The sequence below is a fragment of the Sander lucioperca genome, chromosome 19, assembly GCF_008315115.2.
Source record: "Sander lucioperca isolate FBNREF2018 chromosome 19, SLUC_FBN_1.2, whole genome shotgun sequence".
In the NCBI taxonomy this organism is placed as follows: domain Eukaryota; kingdom Metazoa; phylum Chordata; class Actinopteri; order Perciformes; family Percidae; genus Sander; species Sander lucioperca.
The window spans coordinates 14,076,330-14,098,442 of NC_050191.1; the positions used below are offsets into that span (position 1 = coordinate 14,076,330).

At 39.7% G+C, this 22,113-nt stretch overlaps 2 protein-coding genes across 3 annotated transcripts in view; both read right to left on the reverse strand.

The window, feature by feature from the left end:
* Positions 1-20,150, reverse strand: part of LOC116056166 (cytochrome P450 2K1-like) — a 55,304-nt gene extending 35,154 nt beyond the window's left edge. The window contains exons 1-9 of the mRNA XM_031308304.2: positions 19,841-20,150; positions 19,550-19,712; positions 19,297-19,446; positions 19,045-19,205; positions 18,756-18,935; positions 17,630-17,771; positions 17,320-17,504; positions 17,060-17,201; positions 16,657-16,959 (exon numbers count right to left, since the gene is read on the reverse strand). Coding sequence (XP_031164164.1) covers positions 16,772-16,959; positions 17,060-17,201; positions 17,320-17,504; positions 17,630-17,771; positions 18,756-18,935; positions 19,045-19,205; positions 19,297-19,446; positions 19,550-19,712; positions 19,841-20,047 — 1,518 coding nt within the window. The 5' untranslated portion in view covers positions 20,048-20,150 and the 3' untranslated portion in view covers positions 16,657-16,771. The remainder of the gene's footprint in view (positions 1-16,656; positions 16,960-17,059; positions 17,202-17,319; positions 17,505-17,629; positions 17,772-18,755; positions 18,936-19,044; positions 19,206-19,296; positions 19,447-19,549; positions 19,713-19,840) is intronic.
* Positions 1,998-7,103, reverse strand: LOC116056182 (cytochrome P450 2K1-like). 2 transcript variants are annotated; one of them, XM_035995192.1, is made up of 10 exons: positions 6,690-7,103; positions 6,420-6,582; positions 6,167-6,316; positions 5,920-6,080; positions 4,665-4,844; positions 3,031-3,172; positions 2,729-2,913; positions 2,469-2,610; positions 2,176-2,370; positions 1,998-2,145 (listed from the first exon to the last, which is right to left on the reverse strand). In XM_035995192.1, exons 1-9 carry the CDS (start codon positions 6,894-6,896, stop codon positions 2,183-2,185), a joined length of 1,518 nt encoding a protein of 505 aa, XP_035851085.1. In that variant the 5' UTR covers positions 6,897-7,103; the 3' UTR covers positions 1,998-2,145; positions 2,176-2,182. The 2 variants fall into 2 exon arrangements, with proteins under 2 accessions (XP_035851085.1, XP_035851084.1); XM_035995191.1 differs by having other exon boundaries at positions 2,076-2,370; positions 6,690-7,102.
* Positions 20,151-22,113: the final 1,963 nt, after the last annotated feature.

The window sequence follows — 22,113 nt, forward strand, 5'->3', positions numbered from 1 at the left end:
CATCTTTGTGCTGCTTTTGTTTTTTGACCCATCAATAGTTTTTAGAGAACTTGGCAATTACTGTTGCCAAGTTCTCTTTCTAACTTATCCTTATATCTAAGTCCTGATTTCACTTTTTATCTCCTTCTTAGCGAGTTCAGTTTTGATGAGTTGCCCTCACGAAATAACCTTCTCTTTTTGTTCATTTTGGCACCCATGGCTTCCTGTTTGAATATACCTTCAGAGACTTATTAGGGATTACATTGTCTTTGCAAAACGTCACATAGCAGCTAACAACATCAGTGAGCTCATCAATATCTGTACGGGACTCCTTAAAAATGTTTGACACATGCACCACTCCAAGCCCTTCCTGACGACAGATTTTGTCATTCTTACTACTACTACTTCTGGGGCACTTGCTCTGAATGTGATTACAGTTCAAAGCCCGGTGTATCTTGTACACATACTCAAGGGTGCTTTGTGCGTAGGTATCAAGCGATGAAGGCCGTGACAGTGTCGGTAGTTGATCCCCTGGGAATGAGAACATACATGTACAGCAAAACAAGGGACCTAGGTTGACCGTCCTTTTGAAAGTTGAAGCTGACTTAACTGCAGTGTTCTGCAATGCATGGTGTTTTAAGTGATTTGTTGTACTGCTATGTTTAGCAGCAATTTTTGTGCCTTTTATTTTGCAGAGGATAGCAGTCTGTTCCACATCTGCTTTCCCGAAACTGAACCACCTCCAGATGATTGACACTGGCTGGGATCTTTCTCTGTTTTTAATGACATCAACTCACTCAACGTTAAACCGGTGGAGCCATGCATGTCGTTGACGTGCATAACGGTATGATGGTATTAGATCAACAAGACAGAATATGGCCATTATTATGATATGAATTTTATTGCTGCTAGCAATTTGCTAGCAACGTGCAATCGCCAGTAAACAGACTAGCGCTGTGGAGCCATGTGCTTAGCTAATAAAGGTGTGTTACACTGTTTGCTCCGTTATGGATATGTGTGCTGTAATAGATGTGGCTTATTCTCAGTTTGTGTTACTGAGCAATATGTTACATTTATGTTAATAACTACAGAGAAATGAATGTAATTCTTAGTATTGTTTCTTGCTATATGCTGGTGGCTATAACATTTAGTTTTGGTAAATAATGTTCATAGTAAATCAGATGCTTATTAATGTGCATTATTATTTGCTTATACTTCAGAACCACATTCAACTTCATGTAACGTCAAATACAACTCCATAGTTAACTTCATGTTTGAGTTGTAAATAAATCTTCCTGGATCTCAAAGTCAGACATCTCTGGTTCAAGTTCTTACCGGACACCCTACAGCGGGCCAGTGTTTCAGTAGCCAGTTTTCAATAGTTTTTACAAGACTATTGCATTTTATTTTTCTAATATGATGAACACTGTTACACTTTTTGAAACTATTTCAGCTTGTGTAGGTCTATCAGTGCATTCTAAACATGTTGAACACGCTTTTAAAAATACCACGGTAATACCGAAAACCGTGATCATTTTGGTCACTATTACCGTGAGGTTAAATTTTCATACCGTTACATCCCTACTGTCAAGCCAAATTCTTAGGTATTGATGTGGCTCAGCAAGAGTGATATGGATATCTTCTAAGCTTTTAATGGCAGGATAGTCAGAGATGGCAATGGATGTAGAGAATACCATGTACTTGGTCTGATCTGCTTACCTTAAATATAGCTGGATTCCCATATCAAGAGATCATGAGAATTGCAGGATCACATATCACACGAATGTTAATCTTTTCAGGCTTCAAGTCATGCGTTTGCGTCTGAACTACCAGCTAACCTAACCAATCAGCGTCCGGTGTGGAACTACCAGCAGGTAGGTGTGTGCAACTGCCGTGACAGTTCATTCAATCACCTGCCAGGTATTTTTTATATTGCCTGCCCTTTTCCAAACACGTTTTCAATGACCGCTTCTCGGATGGTTCTGTGTAACACATCATCTGGTGCATCATCAGGTTACTGATCTGCATTTAGATCTACAAATCTACGATGAAGTGGAAGTTCTGTTAATTGCATCATTGATATTGAACATTTTCAGTGCTGTTGCACTACATGGAATATAATGCTGTACAAATGAGAATCTACTCTCTTGAAGTGAGTTGAAGTCATAAAAGTGGGCCAAGCAGCATTTTCAAGCCCTACTGCTCACATACAGGAAACAGCACACAGTTTATGGGGTGAAGGGCTGAGGGTGAAGCCCACACGTGGAGTCAGATCCAGTTCATCCTCTGAAACTCCAGGAGGAGGAGTGAAACGAAAGTGCTGCAGGAGGCTGGTGAAGAAGATGAAGAGCTCCATCCTGGCCAGACCCTCTCCGAGACAAATCCTGCGACCTGTGATAGAGAGAGAACAAAGGAAAATGTTTATCTTATCTGCAATTAAATGAACATCAAGAAGTGGTTAAAAAAAGCAAAGTGCTAAATTCACCAACCTGCAGAAAAAGGCATGAAGGCGTCCCGCTTGACAAACTTCCCGTCTTTGTCCAGGAAGTGAGCAGGATAAAAGCTGTGTGGCCTCTCCCACTCACTCTCATCATACAGGACAGATGTTAAGAGAGGATATACCGTGGTCCCCTGTGGACCATACAGACATTGAAAAGTTTTCTATATGCTGAGCAAAAGAGAATTCATTTAGCACAGTGTTTTATGAAGTTAATTTGAGATTAACACTAGGTCTTTTATTCAGTCTAACCTTCTTAATGAAGTGACCCTGGAAGGTGATGTCTTGGCTCGTTTTGTGAGGCACTGCCATTGGGGCGATGTTAGCCAGTCTCTGTGTCTCATGGATGACGGCGTCCGTAAAAGGCAGGTTCTTCCTGTCCTCAATCTGCACTTGACGACTTCCTATCTCCCTGCTCACCTCTTCCTGGACCTGGTCTGGGAGAGGATAAGGTTTTGTTTACATAAGACGTTTTTTGTGTTGGTAAAGCAGATATATTTGTACTTGGACTGTTGGTTGTTGTATGGAAATTATGGATACCTTAAGTCCCTTACCTTGTGTTTTGGGATTTTTGGCCATATACAGAAGTCCCCATCTCAGTGTAGTTGCTGTTGTGTCAGTGCCAGCAGCAAAGAGATTAAGAACTGTTTGCAGAAGGTTGCGGTCGTTGAAGTGACTGTTAGCAATCCCAGATACCTGCAGGTAAAAAATGATCAGTGCTGTGATTCAAACATATCTGATCCAAAACTTTGATATAGGAAATATGGTCTGGGTCCTTGTCACTAATAACTCTACTGTTGGCCTGGGAAGGTAGGAGACAGACAGAGAGACATGACAGCTTGATCAACTAGTAGGAGTCACTGGATGAACTCGATGCCCCCAGCACAAGTTCTGGGCTGTGACGCAATTTTAGTGTAGTGGCCACATTTAGAATTGAAAGTTGTGTAATGATCTTTGATTGTGTCAACTAAAAAAGATGTTGGATTACTTAATAGCAAAGGGGAACTTTTATATAGCATTGTCAGGTTCATACTTGCTTTTTGTGTTTGTACTAGGACATGTTTACATGCTTTAATGTTCAAAAAACACTTTATATTTCTCATACTGCCCATGGCTGCTGCACCTGTATTCACCCTCTTTATGCGACGCTCTGCTGGAGCGCCTGTCTCTTTAAGCCTCTCCACCTGAAAATCCCAGTCTGCTCCGATTGGCCAGCGTGTTTCCTTAAATCTCCACTGCGCTCCAGTTTTGTTTCACTAGTAGCAGCTGGAGCTACAGCAACGGAGTATAAAGCTGGACTTTGTACCGTGAAAAACCACAAATAAAGGCTTCTAAACTAAATACTACAAAATCGGCCATCTCCTAGCAGTAATGTGACCCCAAAACTGGGGAGAAATGACCAGCATTGCGGCCATGATTACAGCTATCTGGCGTTAGCATGCAGCTACTTAATAGTTAGCAGTATGCTAGGGTTAGATTGTAACGCAGCACTTTCTACCATGACAAATTGCAGATAAAGGCTTCTGAACCAAATACTACCCAATCGGACATGTTTCAGCAGTAATACAACCCGATATTGGAGAGAATTTAACAACATTGGCTGCCAAGATTACAAATTTTACTGCCGTTAGCATGTAGCTACTATAGTTAGCAGTAGACACTAATTGAGTATAGCAGCACTTTTTACAGTCAAAAATCACAGATGAAGGCTTTTAAACCAAATAATACATAACTGAAAATGTTTCAGGAGTAATGTGACCCAGAATTGGAGAGAATTTAACCACATTGGCAGCCAAGATGACATCTTTTAATGCCGTTAGCATGTAGCTACATGCAACAATGTTAACACTGCAGTAGCTTAAAAAAAACACTCCAGTCCTGCCTACCTGGAGTAGATGACCAATCATAGAAGGCCGGCTTGGAGTTGCGTAACACTTAGCCGAGAGTAAAAAAAAACTGTTGAAACTGCAGCGATCAGAACAGTTTGAAATCTGAACGTATTAGCTCACAGAGATTTGTCTAAAATACGCTTACCTCATTATTTGTTTTGGCCACGTTTAACATTAAAATCTGACATAACATTGTAGATATATGGAAAAACATAATATGTCCACTTTAAGCTGTACATCAAATCACATTCAAGAGTGGGATCTGTAAAATCTTAATTCTTAATAGCAATGAGCCCTACCTCCAGATTTTGCTTTCGGACCAGAAAGGCGTCCACAAAGCCTCTGCACATCTGTGAATTGAGGGTCTCTTTCAAACGACTGAACAGCCGTAAGTTCTGTTTCTTGTTGGCAGCAAATATTACATCGATTTCCTTCTTCACAGTAACCCATTTACCAATCCATGGAAACATGTTATACACCTGTTAACAAAAAAATGTATACCAGTATGTACAAAAAGTCTTCAACAGACAAGTGAGGAATTACATAATTTCTTCAGTTCAGTTTAGGGCTTTGACTTTTGCCCAAAAATCATATTCGAAGTTTGTTTGTTTATTAATATTATAATATTTGAATATTTATTAATAATATTTTGACCATTAAATGCCTTCATGTATATTGGTATCAAACTTAAGTTGTAGATGTTCTGTCCACCAGAGGGCAGTGTACCACTCAACGTCAATAGGCAGGCAATGATGTTTTCAGAAGAAAAACACACTGTCACCATTGTTTTTTTTAATTAAAAGTCAGACCCTGGATTAAAAACAAACAGTATGCTTTCGACTGGAAGTTCGGAGCTTTCCCCGTAGCCTACGTAAGTGGTCTGAAGTTTATACTTGTGTGCTGGTGTGTGCATCGAGCCTGTGTGTGTGTGTGTGTGTGTGTGTGTGTGTGGGGGGGGGGGGGCAGTGTTGCCAACTTAGCGACTTTTCAGACCCCCTTAGCGTCTTTTTTTCATAAAAGCGACTAGCGACAAATCTGGCAACTTTCTGTAGAAAAGACAGCAACTTTCTGTAAAAAAAAGTTGCTAGTATTGTCCATCGAGCACGCAAGGTATTTCTCTCCTCTGGCCGCCAAAACAGTCACCTCTCTCTTCTGTTCTGTGACTGAGGAGCAGCCCTGCCCTCCTCTCTGTGCTCTCTCCTCATGTGCAGCAGCACCGAGCAGGTGAGCTGGCCTGGCCCTGGGCAAGCCAGCCTTCTTTAAGAATTAGGGGGGAATGCAGCGCTACCAAGCCACGGCTGAGAGACGTGTAGTTGAATTTTGAAATGCGTGAAAAAGCCTCAGAATCTGAATTGAAAACGTTTACAAGCAAACACATTTACAAAAAACATAACATAACAGGATTGAATATTAAGGGCTGCCTAATATTCGTTCGAATATCATTATTTTTTTTAATATTCAAATTATATTCGAATAACGAAGTTCATAGTCAAAGCCCTAGTTTAGTTGTAATATGTATATTAAAATCCCATGCTATAGTATATGGAATGTCACCTGTATTGACGGGGAGCCCAGCAGTTGAATGGTTCTGTTGGTCCGATCTACCAGGGATGTAAACTCTGGATCATCATATTCAAATCTGCTGCCATAAACCATGGAGCAGATAATATTAGAGACTGCATAGTTTATTGGTTGGGTCGAATCAAATGCTTCACCTGTAACAAGGGAAACAGGAAAAAAAATCAAAATCAAGAGTGTTGTGAATATGTTACATGCTGGTTGGTTATTGTAAGACACTTACCTTTAAATGTCTTAAACACTTCAATGAGGTATTCACATTCCTCAATGATTTTGTCCTCACTCGCCTTCTTGCCCATCCCAAAGTCTCTCAGGTTAGTCAAAGCAAAGCGCCTCATCTCTTTCCACGAATCACCATTGGACCATAAAACCCCTGAGATGAAGTAGATCAGCAAAACATGTTAATAAATCAGCTGATTATGAGCAAAGGCTGTAAACATGAGGAGGATACGTGTTTGCGAAAAGTCTTAGCTTACCATGTCCTTGATTAAAGTCCTTCACAATTTGGAGTTCACCTCGGTCTCCAAACTCTTCAGCATGATTGACAAGTGCCTCCTTCACAGTCTTGTACCCAGCCAGGACCACCACTTTTTGGGGTCCCAAATTGACAGTGAACACTGATCCATATTTCTTGGAAAGCTGAGAACAGCAGCATCATGTCATGACATGTTTGTATATAAGACACACCCAGGAGAAAGAAAACAGTTTGAGCTGCAGAATAGCACAAACTTTCGGCACTTTCTCACCTTCAGTAATGTGTGGTAGGGTCTCTTGAGGTCAAGCTGTAGCAGGTTCCCGAGTACTGGAAGCGGTCTTGGTCCTGGAGGTTCCTTTCCCTCCTTCTGGGAGCTGAAGCTGGAGGAAGAGACGAGGTAGACGAGCAGCAGGACCAGCAGAGCCCCCAACAGGGAGATAGAGCTGGAGGACTGGAGAAAGAGATCTAATATCCCCATGACTTTAAAAACGTGTCCTAAAATTCCTACTTCACAGACAAAATATGTTTCCTTCTGGAGCCTTTACTTTTGGGAGTGTTCTGTAAAGAGGGATGCCAAAACTAACCCTGCAGTAATCTCCCCACTCCCAGCTGTACTGTGATTGGTGCTTCCTTGTGGGAGTGAAAGTGAAGAAGTAGAAAGAAATGCTGCTCTGAGTGTTTGAGTGTGAGTCCTCCTTTTGTAGGTGAAGGTAAGGGAAACAGCCCAGCCCAAAAGAAAGGGAAAAGTTCACCGACAGAAACTAGTAAACCACTGTCTTTATCAGCACCATTTTCAGAGTAGAGTGCTTTGTTTGTTGTTTGAGATTAATGAGAGAGGTTTGCACTTTTGTTATCTTTGCTGCCATATTAACGTTGGCATGTGATCAGAAAGGGTTGAGTAAATTAGTCTGTACACAGGTTGAAGGAACAAGTGAGATAAAGTTTCACCCAGACAGGTAACTCTGATCCAGTTCAGTTTCTATGCACCACATCTGGAACAAACTCCAGAAAACTGCAGGTCTGCTGCAACTCTGTTCTTTTAAGTCAACGCTAAAGACTTTTCTTTTTTAAATCAAAGTAATTACCAATTATTCTTGCACTGTAACTTTTATTCTTATTTTATTACCGTCTTATTATATATTAGCTTAATGTTTTTCAGTGTTTTAACTGCTGTTTATTGTTTAACGTAAAGCACGTCAGTGTTTTTTATTTATTTTTTTATTTATTGAAGGAATTGCAAATACAGTTTACATCAAACAGTACATTTTCCTCCAGTTTTTCTTTTTTGTAAACAGGAACAAGGGACCCACCCTCCCCATACACCTCTTGGCAGCTGGTATGTTCACAAAAATATTAGTGGCTCGAATTCAGTAATTTACAATTTACAATGTGTCAACCATTCCATGAGGCGATCAAATACCAACAGAAAAAGAGATAAATAAATAAATAAATAAATAGGCAATGAATAGAAAGAAGAGTGGTTTATATAACAAAAAAAAAATAAAACAAGTCTCAGCACAGGGCGGTCTCAGTTACAATTAGGGACACTCAGCAACTCTTTCAGACTTTCAAAACATGACAAAAACGGCCCCCACTTGAAGTAGAACCTTTCCACAGACCCTGTCAATGTAAATGTTATCTTCTCTAGCTTTAGAAAAAAACATATCTTCCAGCCAACCAGAAGCTGATGAGGAAGTATAAGATTTCCAAACTAACAAAATTCTCCTATGGGCCAAAAGTGATGTGCAATGATGTCCGACTGGTTTGTATTTAAACTCAGAATTTCATCAGCCACACCAAATATCGCTATAAGTGGACAGGGTTCCAGCATCACTCCAAGAACCTCGCTAAGTGTTTTAAAAACTATTGCTCAGTAGCCTGAAAGTTGGGGGCAGGACCAGAAAGAATACACTAGGTTGGCTGGAGAAAAAGAACATTTATCACAGCTAGCGTCCGTCCCAGGGTATATGTTGGCAAGCCTTGCCTCGCTTAAATGTACCCTATGCAAAACCTTAAACTGTATAAGCCCCAGTCTAACGCATGAAGATGACGAAATTATTCTTTTCAGTGCCTTTTCCCAATATTCCTCAGTCAGGTCTATACCAAGCTCATCCTCCCACTTACTTTTAAATTTGTTTAGGCTTTGATCTCCAAGAGACATCAGCTGAGAATATAGTTATTAGTATTATATATTATATTATTACTATAATAGATTAGTCCTTTATTCACAAAGGTGAGAGTAAGTTTGTCCAACACTGTGACGGCAGGGAGATCAGGAAAAGGAACAAATGTTCTCAAAGTGATGAATCTATAGATACCAAAAAAAAAACTAAACTACGAGGAAGGTTATATTGTCTACACAGATTATCAAAACTGTCAAATATGTTATCTGTATATAGATCTTAAATGTATATGAGACCATTCAAACTCCATTGTCTAAATGTTGGATCGAGTGTAGAAGGGGGGAAAAGATGCTTCTTATAAATAGGGCCCAGAACTGACGCCGTTATTGTTTTCACCTTGTGAGTCTGTGTGTGTGTATCTCATCATGGAAAAATCTGGTCCTGGAGTCATGTACTTTAGTGGAAACAACCACAAAGGTGTTTTTTTGTACTTTGCCAGATGTCTGCATCCAAATTTTGTTACCATGTTGGCATTGCGACCGTGCAAGATGTAGTCACGAGACTTTGCAGGTGTGTAGTTGAGATCAAAATAAAGCCCACATTTGAAAATGAGGTTTGGAGCAAAGGTATTGGAAGTAGAGGTGTTGTGAAATGTTTGTTTAAAGCACTTGAATAAGAAATTTGTGTTGTTTAGTTAAAAACCGTTTAAAGGAAATGTTAAATTATAGTGTTGTGAAAACTCAATATTTACATTATTTACAGTACTTGATTTACAGCTAATATGTGAAAAGGTACACAACCTTATTTGTTTAACAGTAATTCAGTTCTACTTCGAACCGTTACAGGAAGTGCTTTTATTTTGAAGCAGGCTACACAGAAGTTGTGATGAGATGAACATGAGATGCTAGATGCAAATGGTCCGCCATGCTTAAGTTTGCTCACTGTCTTTTTGTAAAATTGCAGCATATTGAACAGTAAAATGTTCACAGTAAAAGACAAGCGTAATGTAATGTACATGGGGGGGTAGAAAGTAACCAAGGGGCCACCCTACTTAACGCCCCTGGCCTGATTTGGCATTGAAGCTGATATGATCCCATAGCAAGATGGTCTGTAGTTTTCCTCATATTAGAAAATATAACTGTATAATTGTGAACGATATGATCTGGCACCTCCCTAACACCAATTAACCACGACCCCCTTCTTACGACATCTGTGTGGTGCAAGAAATTAGCACTTCATGAACTGGAATAAAATCCGCTGGCAGTGGACATAAACCACACAGCAATTATATTTCAGTTATTTTTCTTCTGATACATATTTCTGAAAAAAACATGTTGGAACATATAAACTTAATATTTAGTAGAAGGCAGTTGGGATGAGGCGAGCACCTCCAACTTTAATGCTGTGGTACTCTGTTGAAACATTTCAGGCTGTAAGAGAGTTACTGCCACGAAGGTCAGAAATATTGAGGTCTTTATTGTGTACATGACAATATTAAATTTGTATTTAGCTAGTTATAAGAAAGCCATTCTTGTTATAGTCTGAAGATGATTGTGCTCTGCAGATATACAGTATGTAGCTAATGGAGAAATTCCATTGCTGGAACATGAGTACTTCTAAAGCAGACATTCAACAAACATTTTTTTTAATTACATCAGTGGTGTTGAACATTTTCATTACTGTAACTACTTTTTTAAAACTTAAAGCCCTCTTCTACGGGGGACAACATACACTTTATCAGGAAGCTGACAGTATTTTTACGGTTTCAAAAACAGACTGCCAGGCCTGGTTTGATAACAATATTTTGGCTCAAATGTTGAATACGAATCTTGAATTCCAGTCTGCTGTCAAGCCAAATTCTTAGGTATTTATGTGGCTCAGCAATAGTGATATGGATATCTTCTAAACTTTTAATGGCAGGATAGTCAGAGATGGCAATGGATGTAGAGAATACCATGTACTTGGTCTGATCTGCTTACCTTAAATATTGCTGGATTCCCATATCAAGAGATCATGAGAATCGCAGGATCACATATCACACAAATGTTAATCTTTTCAGGCTTCAAGTAATGCGTTTGCGTCTGAACTACCAGCTAACCTAACCAATCAGCGTCCGGTGAGGAGCTACCAGCAGCTACCGGCAAGGTTTAGTTGTGTGCCATGACAGTTCATTCAATCACCTGCCAGGTATTTTTTATATTGCCTGCCCTTTTCCAAGATTTTTTATCATTTTATCTGGATGAGCTTCCAGCAGCATTGATGTATCAGCACTCCTTGGCAGGATTGAGCAGCTAAATAAGGAAGTGTGAAAAAGATTATGGAAACTCAAGTAAGTGTATGTGAGGATCTACGACCGGTAACTGCGGCTGTGGACCAGCGTGTAGCCGAATTGGAGAGGCCTCGTGTACCAGATCATAACCACACCAACGGTATTGGTTGGGAGGGAGATGGACGATGTGCGAGCACCCTGGTTTCGGACACCCCACCGTGAACTGCGGCACTGAATATGCCTCCTCAAACACAATCACAGTCACCTAAATGGAGCGTGATTGTGAAAGCTGGTCGGCGATTAAAGCAGATGCAGAATAACGCGAATGCTGTGACGGGGCATCCACAGCCAAAACCCTATAACACTTGTGAACCAGCGAGAAGGTAGAGAAAGCAGATCAGAATAGTTGGAACCGGTGATGGGAGTAATATTAAAGTTGTCAAAACCAAGCTGGTGAGTGTGTTTGCCACTAGATTTGCTCCTGATCTTGAAGCTGAGACCTTAAGTAACTATCTGTCTAAAAAACTTGGCGGATCAGTTACGTGTCGGAAGATTGTATCGTCACGAAACAAGTTCAGCTCTTTTCACTCCACGGCTGAATGCAATGAAGTAAATGAAATGTACGATCCACAACTTTGGCCAGCTGGAATTTATGTTCGGCATTACTATGAAGCTTGTCTGCCCCGTATCACGTCAACTGATGGAGGGCATGGAGCGAAGGGTGGAGGCCAGCGGCAAGAACATGCAGTTGCAGTACCTCCTGGTGCCCGCAATCTGGTGATTACTACGACCCAAGACAACGGGCATGTGAGCTCTGCCCAGTCATTATAAAAGGCCTAATATGAAGTTTCGTGGGTCATATAATGCTCATGGCCTCGGACACAGTGCAGGGGATAAGTCATGTCGCTTTATGGTTGATAAGCTTCTTGACAATTGTGATGTTGTGTGTATTCAAGAGACTTTTTTTAGCTATAGCCAGGACCTGGAAGGTCTAAATACATGACATAATTAATATTATGGGGCTAGGGAATCTACCACTTATCTAAGTACTAAAATTGGCCAAGGTAGGATACCTGTGGGTGTGGCTATCCTCTGGAATAAGAACTATGATTCACTAATATCAGTGGTAAGATTGGGTGTGGATTGGGCTATTGGTATAGAGTTTAATTTTCATGATACAAAGTTTATTATTTTAAATGTATACACTCCGTATGAGTGTTATCAAAATGAAGCTGAATACTTAAATAGATTAGCATTTCTCTTTTATTCAAGACAATGCCTCAACCTGTGTTTTTGTTGTAGGAGACATGAATGCTGACATTTCTGATGTAAACTCTCTGCTTGCTAATCACCTAATGCATTTTTGCACTGACATTGGTTTAATACCGTCAAGCCACGTGCTTTTGCCTAATAATAGTTATACTTACATCAGTGAGGCATGGCATACTACCTCGTGGTGAGATCACTGTGTATGTACAACTGATGCACATGCTTCTTTGGATGCTATGGATATTCATTATGATTTTGCCATTGCCGATTGTATACCGTTTTCTCTGTCTCTAAATGTTAAGAAGCTACCAATTGTATCTACTGTGGCTAATAGCATTAACACAGGAAGATTAGACTGGCCTAAATTAACCATGGAAGATTTCCAGAAGTGTCATACTAAGACTAATGGGTTGCTGGGAAACATTGCACTGCCCAAAGATGCCATAAGATGTTGTAATATTAATTGTAAGAATTCACATAGTAAAGATTTATGTGTTTTATATGAATTGTGAATCAAACTTCATGCTAAAGCTCGGTGTGCATTTAAAGCCTGGATAGAGTCCAGTAGAGATAGACAGGGCCCTTTATTTGAAGAGAAGAAATGAGCAAATGCAAATTTTAAATAGGCACTTAGATTTATAAAAAGGAATGAGAATTCAATGAGGTCTGACTCTTTGGCATGTAAGATGCATAACAGAAGTTATGACTTCTGGAAAGAGGTCAGAGCCATGAACAGTAGTAAAATGTCTTTACCCTCAAATATTGAGGGAGTCAGTGGCTCAGATGTAATCTGCCAGATGTGGTGGCAACATTATAATGAGTTGTTTAACTGTATTGGGAGGAATACTTTTGAGGTGGAAAATATTGATAATAATGAAAATGTGGTTATTAATTCAGAAGAGGTACAATCTGCAGTATTGGGATTAGATCAGAGACGTCGTTAGGCCTATTTTAGGGGGGCTGAAGCTACCCCAAAATGTTCCTAAGCCCCCCTAAATAATAATAACAACAATAACAATTCGATTTATCCTCATTTATATTTAGACGCAACAAATGATATATATCCAGCTACAAAAAAATAGCCAAAAAGTCCGAAGTTAGACAGAAGTACAGAGAGTCGTGCTATCAAGATGATGCACCGCACCTTGTTGCATTGGTGTGAACTGGCAGCTTTCAGAGCGTTGCAAACCGGCGCGTTGCAAGTAACCGGGGGATTCATCTCGTCTCATCGCTACTCTTTGGTCTGAACTCGCTATGCACCCTCCCCCCCACAAACACACACACCGATACACGCTAATGGTGAAAGGAAGATTGATTACACCTAGCGTGATACAGAGTGAAATTGTAAGTTGTTTTTAATGACCTGCTTACCTTTTAGCTACGTTTTCTTGAGGTTTGCTATGGAAAACTATAGTCTAGCTAGAGTGAACGAGGGAAATACAAGAAATGGTTAACTTAGCAAGCTAATCACAACTCTTTATTCATTGCCAATAATATAGCCTATCTCTATAGTAGGCATATTCTAAAACAATATCAATCAAAAGTGGTCTATAGGTTTAAGGATTGTTTTGTAACAATGAGCTTTTGTTGGCAGGCCTAGGCACTATGCATAGCCTAAACTAAATTATTTAATTATATTTATTATATATGCTAGCTATATTCTAACCAATTTAACTTTCTTTATTCATTGGCTGTGATAAATTAAATACATATGTAGATGTTACCTAAGGCTAGGCTAAAGATGAGGACATGCCCACAGATACACATGTGGAAATACAATGAAAGCAATCCTACATACAGTAAACGTTACTCCAAATCTTTTATTCCTTTCGCCATCAGGTTATTGTATTTAGACAGTAGCCACTTTAAATAGGATCCGTATCAATAGCTTACATGATAAAGTATGCAGTGATGCCTATTATGCCTATTTTTTTTCTTTTTCTTGTATTGCTATTTGTCATATTTGTTTAACTTACCAACTTATTAGCTGTCTGGCCTCTGTTTGTCAGTTTTTGGACATTTTGGATGTTGTTTCATGTGATCAATTTCATTTCGAAGTCATGAAATTAGCATCAGGGTTTTGTTTTATCTTAAAAGGATAAGACAGAAGGAACAGAGTAGAAATGGAAGAAGAGGATATGTCTGTCACTTTTTACTTGTTAACATATTGGTTTCTTGACTGGTTGTTGACCTAAGTGTAGCTCTAATACGGTAACAAAAGATGTGAGTGCAAAGATTTTGCAAACACAAGTTATAAATACCCTGGGGGCTAAGCCCCCCCTGTCTTTCAATCCTAGTGACATCCCTGGATTAGATGATAATAAGTGGTGGCTCTGATAAAATAACTGCTGAACATCTGAAATATGCAAGCAAGAAGCTTATTTCTCTGTTTGCTATTTTTATTTGCTTAGTTCATGGGAAATATAAAATATATGAAATATCTTACCTGTATCATTAGTGCCCGTCATCAAAGACAAAGCTGGCAAAATAAACAGCATGGACAATTATAGCCCTAGCTAGCATTGTATCTAAAGTGTTGGAGAGAATTCTTCTCAACAGGTTGGAACAGTATATTCTTACCACTGACAACCAATCTGGTTTTAAACGTCAACACGGTACAGACGTGTATATTTGCCTTAAAGGAAATTTTAGATCATTATAATAGCCAGAATTCCACAACTTTTATGTGTTTCATAGATGCCTCTAAGGCATTTGATCGTGTAAACCATGAAAAAATATTTCTTAAATTGCAACATAGAGGAGTCCTAAAAGTAATTATAAGAATCCTAGTCTTCTGGTATTCTCCTCAGTCTATGCAGGTGAAATGGGGGGGTTCTGTATCAGAACCATTAACGGAGTTCGTCAGGGTGGTATTTTGTCACCTTTCCTTTTTAATGTGTATATGGATGATTTGTTATAACAATAAAATGCATGCAATACAGGATGTATGATAGGCTATACTCACATTAATCACCTTATGTATGCAGATGATTTGGTAATCATTTGCCCACATAGTGCTGGGTTACAACAACTTTTGAAGGTTAGTTCTCAGTACAGTGTGGATTTTGATATCAAATAGAATGCAAATAAGAGCAATATTATGATTGTTAGAAGTAAAGAAGACAGATAATTAGTTTTTCCTGATTTCTTTTTATCTGGTACTGCCCTTAAAGTATGTGATGAGATTAAATATCTTGGTCATCATATTCTTAATGATTTATCAGATGATAAGGACATCAACAGGCAAGATGTATGCTCAGGCTAATGTGCTTGCACGTAAATTTGGCATGTGTTCTGCTAATGTTAAAGGTCCCATTGCATGAAAAATTCACTTAATGAGGTTTTTCAACATTAATATGACTTCCCCCATCCTTCCTATTGTCCCCAAGTGGCTAGAAATGGTGATAGGTGTAAACCAAGCCCTGGGTAGCCTGCTCTGCCTTTGAGAAAATGAAAGCTCAGATGGGCCGATCTGGAAACTGCCCCTTATGTTGTCGTAAGGACCAAGGTTACCTCCCCTTTCTCTGCTTTGCCCCCCACCCTCCACCTTGCCAACCCCCCCTCTCTCCTCCTCAATAACATTTAAAGTCACAGACACAGAAATGGCACATCCTTAGTAAAGCTCATTGTGGGACTGGCTCTAGTGGCTGTAATTCTGCACCAAGGCTGAATTTCAGGAAAGAGACTTCAGATACAGTATTAGGGGACCACTAAGGCCTAAATAAAAGAGACTTCAGATACAGTATGAGGGGACCACTAAGGCCTATATAAAAGAGACTTCAGATACAGTATGAGGGGACCACTAAGGCCTATATAAAAGAGACTTCAGATACAGTATTAGGGGACCACTAAGGCCTATATAAAAGAGACTTCAGATACAGTATGAGGGGACCACTAAGGCCTATATAAAAGAGACTTCAGATACAGTATTAGGGGACCACTAAGGCCTATATAAAAGAGACTTCAGATACAGTATGAGGGGACCACTAAGGCCTATATAAAAGAGACTTCAGATACAGTATGAGGGGACCACTAAGGCCTATGTAAAAGCATTCAAAGAACAGCATGTCATAGGACCTTTTAAGGTAGCTTCATTCAACACATTTTCTACACCACTATATACTGCCCAATTGTGGCGGTCTTACAGAAAAAAGAACATGCCGAGACTGAATGTAGCGTATAATGATGGCATAAGACAGTTTCTAAAACAACCAAGATGGTGTAGCACTAGTCCAATGTTTGTTAGTGTTGGTGTGCCTGCCTGTTCTGCCTTAATAAGAAACCTTATTTATCGATACATGTGTAGAATGTCTGTCTCAGAAAACAGAATTCTACAAGCTTTAGCCCACATTGATTTTACCTCTGTCAGGTAGGCATCTAGACTGTGGAGTTATTGGCACTCCTGTTTGTATATTACAGGTGAAAGTTGTTGACCTTTTATTAATTTATATGAATTGTACTGTATATTTATTGCTATATGTTTGTAAATATTGTCCTTTTTAATTTACTATGGACCTTCCATTTGTGTCCTGAATAAAATTATTATTTTTGTATTCTGTTCATTGATATTGATTGATATTTTCAGTGCTGTTGCACTACATGGAATATGATGCTGTACAAATGAGAATCTACTCTCTTGAAGTGAGTTGAAGTCATAAAAGTGGGCCAAGCAGCATTTTCAAGCCCTACTGCTCACATACAGGAAACAGCACACAGTTTATGGGGTGAAGGGCTGAGGGTGAAGCCCAAACGTGGAGTCAGATCCAGTTCATCCTCTGAAACTCCAGGAGGAGGAGTGAAACGAAAGTGCTGCAGGAGGCTGGTGAAGAAGATGAAGAGCTCCATCCTGGCCAGACCCTCTCCGAGACAAATCCTGCGACCTGTGATAGAGAGAGAACAAAGTTAAATGTTTATCTTATCTGCAATTAAATGAACATCAAGAAGTGGTTAAAAAAAAAGCAAAGTGCTAAATTCACCGACCTGCAGAAAAAGGCATGAAGGCGTCCCGCTTGACAAACTTCCCGTCTTTGTCCAGGAAGTGAGCAGGATAAAAGCTGTGTGGCCTCTCCCACTCACTCTCATCATACAGGACAGATGTTAAGAGAGGATATACCGTGGTCCCCTGTGGACAATACAGACATTGAAAAGTTTTCTATATGCTGAGCAAAAGAGAATTCATTTAGCACAGTGTTTTATGAAGTTAATTTGAGATTAACACTAGGTCTTTTATTCAGTCTAACCTTCTTAATGAAGTGACCCTGGAAGGTGATGTCTTGGCTCGTTTTGTGAGGCACTGCCATTGGGGCGATGTTAGCCAGTCTCTGTGTCTCATGGATGACGGCGTCAGTAAAAGGCAGGTTCTTCCTGTCCTCAATCTGCACTTGACGACTTCCTATCTCCCTGTTCACCTCTTCCTGGACCTGGTCTGGGAGAGGAAAAGGTTTTTTTTTTTTTTACATAAGACGTTTGTTTTGTGATGGTAGAGCAGATACATTGTTACTTGGACTGTTGGTTGTTGTATGGAAATTATGGATACCTTAAGTCCCTTACCTTGTATTTTGGGATTTTTGGCCATATACAGAAGTCCCCATCTCAGTGTAGTTGCTGTTGTGTCAGTGCCAGCAGCAAAGAGATTAAGAACTGTGTACAAAAGGTTGCGGTCGTTGAAGTGACTGTTAGCAATCCCAGATACCTGCAGGTAAAAAATGATCAGTGCTGTGATTCAAACATATCTGATCCAAAACTTTGATATAGGAAATATGGTCTGGGTCCTTGTCACTAATAACTCTACTGTTGGCCTGGGAAGGTAGGAGACAGACAGAGAGACATGACAGCTTGATCAACTAGTAGGAGTCACTGGATGAACTCGATGCCCCCAGCACAAGTTCTGGGCTGTGATGCAATTTTAGTGTAGTGGCCACATTCAGAATTGAAAGTTGTGTAATGATCTTTGATTGTGTCAACTAAAAAAGATGTTGGATTACTTAATAGCAAAGGGGAACTTTTATATAGCATTTTCAGGTTCATACAAAATTGGGGAGAAATGACCAGCATTGCGGCCAAGATTACAGCTACCAGGCGTTAGCATGCAGCTACCTAATAATTAGCAGTATGCTAGGGTTACATTGTAACGCAGCACTTTCTTCCATCAAAAATTGCAGATAAAGGTTTCTGAACCAACTACTACCCAATCGGACATGTTTCAAGAGTAATGTGACCCGGAATTGGAGAGAATTTAACCACATTGGCAGCCAAGATGACATCTTTTAATGCCGTTAGCATGTAGCTACATGCAACAATGTTAACACTGCAGTAGCTTAAAAAAAACACTCCAGTCCTGCCTACCTGGAGTAGATGACCAATCATAGAAGGCCGGCTTGGAGTTGCGTAACACTTAGCCGAGAGTAAAAAAAAACTGTTGAAACTGCAGCGATCAGAACAGTTGGAAATCTGAACGTATTAGCTCACAGAGATTTGTCTAAAATACGTTTACCTCATTATTTGTTTTGGCCACGTTTAACATTAAAATCAGACATTATAACATTGTAAATATACGGAAAACATAATATGTCCACTTTAAGCTGTACATCAGATCACATTCAAGAGTGGGATTTAAAAGTGGAATTTGTCTGTTATTTTACACATAATCTTATTTCTTAATAGAAATGAGCCCTACCTCCAGATTTTGCTTTCGGACCAGAAAGGCGTCCACAAAGCCTCTGCACATCTGTGGATTGAGGGTCTCTTTCAAATGACTGAACAGCCCTAAGTTCTGTTTCTTGTTGGCAGCACCTATTGCATCGATTTCCTTCTTCACTGTAACCCATTTACCAATCCATGGAAACATGTTATACACCTGTTTAAAAAAAAAAAAAAAATATATATATATACACATACCAGTATGTACAAAAAGTCTTCCTGCTATAGACCAGGATACTTCCATGCTATAGTATATGGAATGTCACCTGTATTGACGGGGAGCCCACAAGTTGAATGGTTCTGTTGGTTCGATCTACCAGGGATGTAAACTCTGGATCATCATATTCAAATCTGCTGCCATAAACAATGGAGCAGATAATATTAGAGACTGCATAGTTTATTGGTTGGGTCGTATCAAAAGCTTCACCTGTAACAAGGCAAACAGGAAAAACCATTAAATATCACGAGGATTGATAAAACTTTGCTCAACATGCAATAGGTTATAATAAGACACTTACCTTTAAATGTCTTAAACACTTCAATGAGGTAATCACATTCCTCAATGATTTTGTCCTCACTCGCCTTCTTGCCCATCCCAAAGTCTCTCAGGTTAGTCAAAGCAAAGCGCCTCATCTCTTTCCACGAATCACCATTGGACCATAAAACCCCTGAGATGAAGTAGATCAGCAAAACATGTTAACAAATCAGCTGATTATGAGCAAAGGCTGTAAACATGAGGAGGATACGTGTTTGCGAAAAGTCTTAGCTTACCATGTCCTTGATTAAAGTCCTTCACAATTTGGAGTTCACCTCGGTCTCCAAACTCTTCAGCATGATTGACAAGTGCCTCCTTCACAGTCTTGTACCCAGCCAGGACCACCACTTTTTTGGGTCCCAAATAGACAGTGAACACTGATCCATATTTCTTGGAAAGCTGAGAACAGCAGCATCATGTCATGACATGTTTGGATATAAGACACACCCAGGAGAAAGAAAACAGTTTGAGCTGCAGAATAGCACAAACTACCCGTCAAAAAAGCTACTCCTACAGCGCTTTCTCACCTTCAGTAATGTGAGGTAGGGTCTCTTGAGGTCAAGCTGTAGCAGGTTCCCGAGTACTGGAAGCGGTCTTGGTCCTGGAGGTTCCTTTCCCTCCTTCTGGGAGCTGAAGCTGGAGGAAGAGACGAGGTAGACGAGCAGCAGGACCAGCAGAGCCCCCAACAGGGAGATAGAGCTGGAGGACTGGAGAAAGAGATCTAATATCCCCATGACTTTAAAAACGTGTCCTAAAATTCCTACTTCACAGACAAAATATGTTTCCTTCTGGAGCCTTTACTTTTGGGAGTGTTCTGTAAAGAGGGATGCCAAAACTAACCCTGCAGTAATCTCCCCACTCCCAGCTGTACTGTGATTGATGCTTCCTTCTCAGAGTGAAAGTGAAGTAGAAAGAACTGCTGCTCTGAGTGTTTGCATGTGAGTCCTCCTTTTGTAGGTGAAGGTAAGGGAAACAGCCCAGCCCAAAAGAAAGGGAAAAGTTCACCGACAGAAACTAGTAAACCACTGTCTTTATCAGCACCATTTTCAGAGTAGAGTGCTTTGTTTGTTGTTTGAGATTAATGAGATAGGTTTGCACTTTTGTTATCTTTGCTGCCATATTAACGTTGGCATGTGATCAGAAAGGGTTGAGTAAATTAGTCTGTACACAGGTTGAAGGAACAAGTGAGATAAAGTTTCACCCAGACAGGTAACTCTGATCCAGTTCAGTTTCTATGCACCACATCTGGAACAAACTCCAGAAAACTGCAGGTCTGCTGCAACTCTGTTCTTTTAAGTCAACGCTAAAGACTTTTCTTTTTTAAATCAAAGTAATTACCAAGTCTTCTTGCACTTTAACTTTTATTCTTATTTTATACCCATCTTAGTCTATATTAGCTAAATGTTTTTCAGTGTTTTAACTGCCCTTTATTGTTTAACATGAAGCACGTCAGTGTTTCCCAGAGGTTGAGAATTTACTTGTGGTGGTGGGTGGCGGAGGATGTGACGGCACGGCGCGTGCTGGCTAAAGATAAAATTATTGGGACACTATTCTGCATCAGACACAATTTCAAGGTAGTTATTAGTGCTGCACGATATGAGGAAAATATGCAATATGCCATAATGTTGTTGGATATCGCAATATTACTTACAATAAATAAACAAATATTAAAATGTACTCAGTTCTGCCTTTCTGCTGCTTTCAGTATTCTGCTAAAATTGCTTGTTGATTAATGAAAAAAGTGTAATCATGATGATTTTTGCCAAATGTTAACGGTTCAGCAGATACAATACCAGATTATCTGGAGCCCAAATGTTATATGTATACTAGGGCTATCTAAAGTAAATTCTTGTTCATTTTGTTTGTTAGATCAGTGGGCCTCATTCACCTACCGTTCTTACGAAGAAATGTGTTCTTAAACCCCACTTGCGCACTTTTTACGAAGATTCTGACATGCACTAATGTTTTCTTATCTTGGATTTGTTCTTAGCTAAGAACAAAATCTCAAACACTCAAGAGCACTCTTACGCACATTTGACTGATGACAATTTGCTCCAGATAATTGGTTACTGCATTTTATTAAATTCTACAGTTGTTTACAATGACAGTATTGTACTGTAATGTATTTCTGATCATTTGTTGAAAAAAACAAATCATAGTATTCAAAGAAACACTAACACTGCAATTTATATCAGCAATTAAACTGATTAAATCCTGCATTACTTGGTGATTGATCGCGCTATTTATAGGGCCAAAATGGAGTGGTTTTTACTTTGTTACATTTTGCAGCAATTATCTACTTTCTACTCCACTACATTTCTACAACGTTCCGTTACATTTTCTGATCAGTTTTTCCCCCTGCCAAAACGTTTTCCTGACCGTCACACGTTTATTTCACCAGTGAAGTTTGGTTGCCATAGATATATATGTGGGCACCGCCGATCCTTCATCGGCTTCCAAGACGGCTCCGGTGCTCCAGAGCCCAGGCGCAGCGCCGCTGACCCTCGGTAATACAGCCTCCAGTAAAAGTGAAAATGTTTGTTTTTTATTATTCCCGTTTTTAAATCATAGTTGCCTCTCCACAGCGTCGTTTACTCCTCCGCCAGGCAGCGTAAGACGCGTTCATATCTTATTTATTTGGCTGGACCTCTTCACATCTCCCCATTTTTGCTGCTTCACACACTTTATTTGCTTACTTGCATGGTTAAAGAAAATAAAACCATCTTAAAATACATCCATGAATAAAACCAACTGCATTCAGATTCTAACAACATATTTCCGTTTTATGCTGGTTAGGATA

Excerpts from the sequence above, each read along its gene's own strand:
- LOC116056182 (XM_035995192.1), bottom strand. The coding sequence starts at position 6,896 with ATGGGGATATTAGATCTCTTTCTCCAGTCCTCCAGCTCTATCTCCCTG. Across the intron at positions 6,317-6,419 it reads GGACTTTAATCAAGGACATG|GGGTTTTATGGTCCAATGGT; the intron begins GTAAGCTAAGAC and ends ACTTCATCTCAG. Across the intron at positions 2,914-3,030 it reads CAAAAATCCCAAAACACAAG|ACCAGGTCCAGGAAGAGGTG; the intron begins GTAAGGGACTTA and ends ATCCTCTCCCAG.